This window comes from Mus caroli, chromosome 2 (assembly GCF_900094665.2).
Source record: "Mus caroli chromosome 2, CAROLI_EIJ_v1.1, whole genome shotgun sequence".
Taxonomy (NCBI): domain Eukaryota; kingdom Metazoa; phylum Chordata; class Mammalia; order Rodentia; family Muridae; genus Mus; species Mus caroli.
The window spans coordinates 65,517,969-65,525,770 of NC_034571.1; the positions used below are offsets into that span (position 1 = coordinate 65,517,969).

General features: G+C 41.9%; 1 protein-coding gene across 1 annotated transcript in view; it reads right to left on the reverse strand.

Moving 5' to 3' along the window:
* The window catches only part of Mettl8 (methyltransferase like 8), an 89,449-nt gene that overhangs the window by 10,994 nt on the left and 70,653 nt on the right, over positions 1 to 7,802 (reverse strand). Inside the window, exons 4-6 of the mRNA XM_021152460.1 lie at positions 6,245 to 6,585; positions 4,798 to 4,847; positions 479 to 542 (exon numbers count right to left, since the gene is read on the reverse strand). Coding sequence (XP_021008119.1) covers positions 479 to 542; positions 4,798 to 4,847; positions 6,245 to 6,585 — 455 coding nt within the window. The remainder of the gene's footprint in view (positions 1 to 478; positions 543 to 4,797; positions 4,848 to 6,244; positions 6,586 to 7,802) is intronic.

A 7,802-nucleotide genomic window follows, 5' to 3' on the forward strand; every position in this document is an offset into this window, starting at 1 on the left:
ACCAGGCTGGCCTCGAACTCAGAAATCCGCCTGCCTCTGCCTCCCAAGTGCTGGGATTAAAGGCGTGCGCCACCACGCCTGGCGAGCTCCTTTATTTTTAATGTATGTGTGTGTATACATGTTTGTGTATACTTGGGTTAGTGTTTGTGGATGTGTCTGTGCATGTGTGCGTGTGTGTGTGTGTGTGTGTGTCTGTGTGTGTGTAGGTCATCCATCAGTACTGGCTATCCTTTTCAACTGCTCTTAACTGTGTATTTTGAGGTAGATTAAACTTGGAGCCCACTGATTGGCGAGTAAGCCCCAGGATCTCCCTGTCTCTGGCTCGCCAGTGCTGGGGTTACAGGCACACACTGCCAAGCCAGCTTTTTAACATGTGCTAGGGATAGGAACTCAGGTCTTCCTGCTTACATGACAAGCACTCTTCACATAGTTATCTCTTCAGCCCATGCCTCTCTTTAAAGACTGTATTAACGCATACCTTTACAAGTTCCACAGCTTCAGAGGCAAAGTCGCAGCAGTAAAGAAAGGATCCGGGAATGTTCCTATGTAAATAGAAACGACATCCAAACCCAGAGTCAGATGCGTTCAAACCAGAGAAGAAAAGGAGCGGCAGCGTGACAAGCACTTGTCACTACAGGTGAACTTTGAAGCTCCTGTCCTGGGTTGACGGAGCTGCTGCCTTATTTCTTATCCCATACTCAGGCGGAAATTTCTCAGCCTACCCTCACACGAATGTCCTGCAGCTGCCCACTTCTGCCTTCTCCAGGCCCCTCAGAACCCTGCGTCCTTCATTCTTCCTTATTTACAACTTGTTTGGATTTTGACCCTTACCAGACAGATACTCTGAAGCCTGACAGGGCAGAAGCACATATAATTTTATATAACTTTATACTGGTAATAAATGCAATTTTGAAAGAAAATTAAATTTTAACATACAAATAATTGATTATCTTTTCAAGTTATTATCAAGCATTTATTGACCCTAGTGTATATTTATTTATTGTTGTTTGTTTTTTTTCGAGACACGAACCTAATGTATACACCAAGCATGAGAATATGAAGTTACCTAATCAAATACTGAGATTGTGGGCTTAGGAGCCAAATGAACCTATACAGAAATCCTGGATTGGCCATTTCTTTGTGAATTTGATTTAACATCTTTGAAAAATCAGTTTCTTTATTTACAGTATGCTAATAAAAATTCTTTTATTTATTTATTTACTTACTTATTTTACAGAAGAACATTTACCTATTTAAAAATCTTGCCTCCCAACTTAAACGTATTCTATTTGGCCTTTATCTGAAATTCAGGAATGATGGCTGGACTCTGCATTGATACTGCAGGCAGATACTACCAACTCTGTGGGCCAGTGCCCTTGGGGATCATGTTCTGTATGCTGGCATCAAATAATCTTTGTATCATGCTGCTTAGAAAAATGTCTGAATTGCTAAGGACAGGTGGATGTCATTACCCAGGACTAGAGGTGTACATATGGGCCTGGCTCGTGTGGATTTTATAATTTGGGACATGGCTGGTTTCTTACAATTTGTAAAGGGGTGAGAGGGTCAGCATCCCAAAGTGTCTGCCTGCAAATTTTGCAGGAACAGGTTAGCATTGGTAATTGACAGCCAGCGTGGCATAAGGTTAAGGGTGGGAATCAAGTGCCAGGTACAATAATCACATTGATCTAAAGAGTCCGAACTTGGCACCTGGCAGGATGTGAAGAGAGGTCTGAAGCACAAACTAAGCCTCTTAAATTGATTCAAGAGGCACTTCAGGGAGGTGGACTTCTAACTAAATAAAAAATACAAGCAAACATATGGACTTCAATTACACTCTTAGAGGCTTCCTGTTGATAAATACTCACATGTAGTTAACCTTGCCTGTGGCACTAGGATCTGCAGTCAACTTACGATCTGTCCTAACAAGTATCAGTATAATAAATAGGACTTGGTAATGAAGTCAACCAGTGCTAAATCGAAGTGCTTGGTTTGCTTTGTTGTTCATTTATTTCCTCTGAAAATGTTACTTTGCTAGGCATAGTGGCTCCTGACTCTACTCCCAGCACTTGGGAGGCAGAGGCAAGAAGATTCAACATTCAAGGTCAGTCTGGGCTACAGAGTAAGCCTCTGTCTCAAAAAAAGGAAGGAAGGGAGGGAGGGAGGGAAGGGAGGGAAAAATATTAGTATCTTAGTTCTTCATTCTAGCAGATACTTGGTAAGCTTCCATGAAATCCGTGTAACTGTGACCTGTGGTCTACTGAGAGCTGTGTGCTTATGAAATGTGCTTAGTCAGCACTCAGATTCATATGTGTGATCTGTGATTAGGGATGGAAGGCCTCCAGAACCAGACGGCCCAATCCTCACACTTGGCTCCACCATTACCAAGTGTCTGGAGGGTGGTGTCTCAGCCTGTAACTCTGCTTCCCCATCTGTAAATAGAGATAAGGGTGATGTATTAAGGTAGTTGTGAGGGCTAAATGGATCCAGAGGGCGAGGTTTGTAGAAAGATTCGTGGCTTAGAAGAATAAGCACTGAACACTCAGCCATTATTACAGCCACTGTTACTGCTACTATTATTATCATTATTATTATTATTACTATTATTATTGAAAACGTGCATCTGCCTCTCAGGAACTTAAAACTAGGATGGTCCTCTAAAAATTGTCTACACAATTCAGATGTCTCTGCACTCTGGTCCATCTAACACATATGAAAGGGCTGCCTGCCACCTACTTTTGAGTAGTTACAGAAGAATATGTACCGGATCCAGAATAGTCTAACGGCTAAAGGAAAGCATGTGCCATGTGTCCTATCAAGGTGGCGGTCTGACCTCTGAGACATCCCAAGCTGAGGCCTTGTGACCGCCTAGTGACTTTCCTGAGTCTTTCTGTAAAGTCAGCTGATTGCCTTGGCTCTTCTCCCAGTGACAGGGTGTACAAGTCACTTCCTCACCACACCAGCAGAACTGTCTTGGTGGAGGCTTAGGAATGAAATGACCCTTGGAGAACGATCTGACCTCTCAATTCCAATGGTCTAATTATGGTAAAACATTCTGAAAACATAACCTATTAACCTGGGGGCGGGGAAGCCCAGTTCTCCCTTTGGAAGGCTGATCATTGTTTGGCTTTTAAAGAAGAATTAATTTCCCCATGTTACTAGGCACACCTGTGATCCCAGGAAGGGGAGATGAGGACAGGAGAATCTTGCTGAGGCCAGTCTGATGTATAGAGCAAGACCTTGTGTGATGAAAAGGGTGAGTAGGAGAAAAAGGAAAAAGAGGAGGAGGGGAAGAGGAAGGGGTGGAGCAGAGGTCAAAGTACAACTAACTAATATGGAATTGGAGATTAATAATCAAAATTTATTAAGCTCTTGCTATATCATACTGTTAGGTTACCTGGAATATATAAAATAGAGAATTAAGAAATTTAAAAACAACAAGTTTAGTAATACCTTGCGATCAGTCTCATAGAGTAACACAACCACTCAACCAATGTGTGTATGTGTGTGTGTGTGTGTGTGTGTGTGTGAGAGAGAGAGAGAGAGAGAGAGAGAGAGAGAGAGAGAGAGAGAATCCAGTATTACTGGGATAAAGGGTCTGGTCATGTGATACAGGAGAATAGAAAACATCTTAGGAGATGGAAAAAGGAGTCAAGATAATAAATACAAAAAGAGTAATAAGACTATTCCATTTGGCAGCACCTCCCATGGCTGGCCACAGTAATGCCCAGTAGGTAACATTAGGGAGGCACTGTCTGTTCCATTAGGTGTAGGAAGGATCAGAGAATATCTTGAATCTGGCATGATGTCCGGCACTGTGCTAATGACTGTTGATCAAGGTGGTGGGTTATGAACATTCACGGTGCCATTTTGCTTTTCCAAATGCTTTTCCATTTTTGCAATTGAAAGTTTAAAAGATCAAACTGTTAAGTTAAAAGATATGCATGCAGAATTGTACAGTAGCTATGCCAGATGATGGGAGAACCCCTTACCTCCCCTGACAGAAGTTCTCTGAAATAAGCTTATGTTGATTTTAGTGGGGGAAATGTCATGAAAGCTCTTGTGTAAACTGGAAGGAAGAAAGGAAGGAAGGAAGGAAGGAAGGAAGGAAGGAAGGAAGGAAGGAAGGAAGGAAGGGAGGGAGGGAGGAAGGAAGGAAGGAAGGAAGGAACGAAGGAAAAAAGGCAGGCACTAGGAGAGATCAGAGGTGGTGAATGGTGTAGAGTTTTGTAAGGCACTGCCTCATCACAGAAACACTAAACCAGCCAGGTGAGACTGCTGGACCTGAAGGGTGAGTAAGAAGGACATCTGTGTTAGCTTCATCTATTTCTATGTCCCTGAGGCTTGAGGTCAGTGCTCCGGGTCTGGGCACAATGATGTGACATGCAAAGCGACTGTGCCTGGGGTTGCCCCAGCACGTTGATACCACAGACGAGGTGTGAGGTATGTTCTTCAAACTCATCTCTCTGTGAGGTGCCATCTGGTCTTCAGGAGGAGCACGCCATGTCTGACGCTAAGCAAAGCACAGCTTGGTGGGGGGATGGCAATCTCTCGCTCTTTCCCCTTCTGCCTTCTACATAAACACAAGTTAAAATCTACCTCAGACCCATGGCTGTGGAATGCTCCCGGGTTCATATGATGTTAGTCACTCAGAACGCGTCTCTTCAAACTTGCTTTAGTCATGGTTTATATGGGAAATCAGAACTCCCTTGGCATATGCATGACAAGGTATGTCCAGAACCTTCCAACTTCCCATAAATATGTAAGACCGTGTAGGGGAAAACACTTAAAACTCACTGCAAGGTGTTCAGGATTGGAAACACGCTATTTCCAGCACCACAGCCAACCTAAAATTGAGAATAAACAAATGTGAGCGCACTGCATTTCTCTCACAATACTCGATTTTCTATGGATTTCTGGGTGTGGCAGAACTTGTGAAACAAAGCACAGGAGGGACAATCAACGTCAGACTGTGGGGACATTCACAGTCTGTGCCCACCAAAGCCCCTCTCACTCAATCAGCAAGTGAACCACGCAGGGCAGGACACCAAGGTGGCAAGGAAGTGCTTGCAGCAGCTGCAGTAAAGGGAAGGACTCATAGACAGCAGAGGGAAGGAACGGACAGAATACAAACGAAGAACGTGTGGTTCTCGGTGAAGAGCTGTGAGGTATACTGAGTGGTGGGCAATGTGTAAACCAAACCAGGGTAAAAGGGGCCTGGACCTCGGCCGAGGCAAGAAGACTGCACTACACAGTGAGTCTGAGCACACCGGGGCAACTCAGAAAATGGGCTGGATTGTAGAACTCTTGCCTATCATGTGAAAGGCCCTCGGTTCAAACCCCAGTGTGTGTGTGTGTGTGTCAGAGGGAGAGAGAGAGAGAGGGGGGGGGGGGAGAGCTGGCCTTGAACATGTCTAACACTCTTGTTTCTGTTTCCTGTGTGTTCGTGTCACCACACCTGGTGGTATTATATAGTTTAAAACAGATTCTAAGACCTCTAAAAAAATTCCAAATATTGTAAACTAGTCAATCTAACCTAAGATGGGAAAAGGAAATGCAGGTAAAGTCTATACCCAAAGACATCTCCTGAGGAAACAATTAAATGCCCTGCGTGACAGCAGGTAAGTAAAATTATAATATCCGAGTCACTAAATACTGCGCAGCCACAGAGGTGTTTACGGAGGACAATTAAAGGTGGAAACTGCGTATGACGTGATGTTAAACAGAACAGCACAAAGTCTCAAGGCTCATGCACAGCCTAAACAAAAGCAGGAAAGGCGGTTAAACAGCCTGTCGGTGGGATTGTGGCTAACTGTATTTCTCTTATGACCTCACCCGAAAATTCTCTGTAAGCCACAGCTATTACCTTGAGGATCAGAAAGATGGGGTTTAGGTTCAAAAACGGAAAACCACTGTCTACACTAGACTGCAGCAAACTAAACTCCTTGCTTATTTTTATTGCATCCCAAGCAGGGCTAAAAACAGAGCAAAAATTTGGACCAAAAATGTATCAGGACTTAAATACTGCCTCTAAGTTAGAAATAACAACAAATTAAAAGAAAAAAAAAGTAACATAGATGAAATTAAAGCCACAAGCTTAAAACTTGACTGATTAAAGTTATGAGTCCCTGAAGTATTACTTATGCGCGTAAGTACACTAAGCATTTAATCAGATCTGATCTTCCCACCTGGACAGTCTGGACCACTCATAAAATAGCGTGGGCTACACACGCTCATACAGTACCTCTAGTATTCGAAAAGTGGCATTGCTACCAGGAAACGGCTCTGTCTTCCCAGGTCCTTTGCTGTATTCTTCCAAGTCGGGGTTAGGAGCAGACCCTCCTCTGCTCCCAGGTTCTGACGAGACAAAACTCTCTTGACAATGGGTTTCTGTTCCTTGCGTCCGAGAGATGCTGCTTCTTGCTTGATCCCAGGATGATTCTCCCACTCTCTCCTCAGTGTTTTGATTAACAGGAAGGATTTCAGGAAATTCCCTCAACAGCCAATTACGATTCTTGAAAAACTTATTCTTATGGGTCTGGTAAAATGTGTCCCAGTATTTGTTAGCGTCACTTTCAAACTTAACTAAAACAAAGAGAAAAAAAAGATCATTTTACTATGAGTTCTATTTACTATTGACTGCGATTTTGATAACTAAATACCTTTAATAATTAAATATGTAAGTCAAGTGTTGTGGTGCACACCTTTAATCCCAGTATTTGAGAGGCAAAGGCAGACAGTTCCTTTGAGTTCAAGACAAACCTTGTAAATAAGGTTGTAAATAGAGTGAGTTTCAGGACAACCAGGGCTACACAGAGAAACCCTGTCTCAAAAAAACAAAAATAAAATAAAATAATACATATCAGTAACATTACTGTAAATATACTACTGTGGTGGTTTGAATGAAAATGTTCCCCACAGGCTCGTTCGGAGTGACATTATTTGAAAGAATTAGGAGGTGTGGCCTTATTGGAGGAAGTGTGTCACTGGGGGTGAGCTTTGAAGTTTCAGATCCTCAAGCCAGGTCCAGTGTCACTCTCTCTTCCTGCTGCCTGCTGATTCAGATGTAGAACTCTCAGCTCCTTCTCCAACACCATGTCTGCCTACATGCTGCCATCCTTCCTACCATGAGGATAATGGACTAAACTTCTGAACTCTAAGTCATCCCCAGACAAATGTTTTTCTTTATTAAGAGTTGCTGGGGTCATGCTGTCTCTTTACCGCAGTAGAACACTGACTTAAGACAGATTTTTATCACTAATTGTATCTTCAGCTTAATAACTTTAATATTATTATAATAATTTCACTTATCTGATATAAGGCTAAAAATACAAAAGTTCATCTCATCTTCTTCAAAAGATTAATATACAAGATATTTAGAGCCACACTTAAAATCTGTTTGTTTGTCAATAGTTGGCCATTCCATTTTATGAAGAATAGAATAACTGATAATTATTTTCTGCAGCCTGGTTTTGAAATATATGTATGTGTGTGTGTGTGTGTATGTATATATATGTATATATGTTTATATATATACATATATATATATACATACATACATATATATAATTTTATTTTAATGTAATTAATTATATATTTAAAATTATATATGTATAATTTTACTTTAATTTATGTTTTAAAGTCAGGGTTTCACCATGAAGCTTTGGCTGGCCTGGAACTTGCTCTGTAGACCAGGCTAGTCTCAAATTCATGGAGATCTGCTATCTTCTACCTTTTTTTTTTTTAATATTTTTATTAGGTATTTTCCTCATTTACATTTCCAATGCTATCCCAAAAGTCCC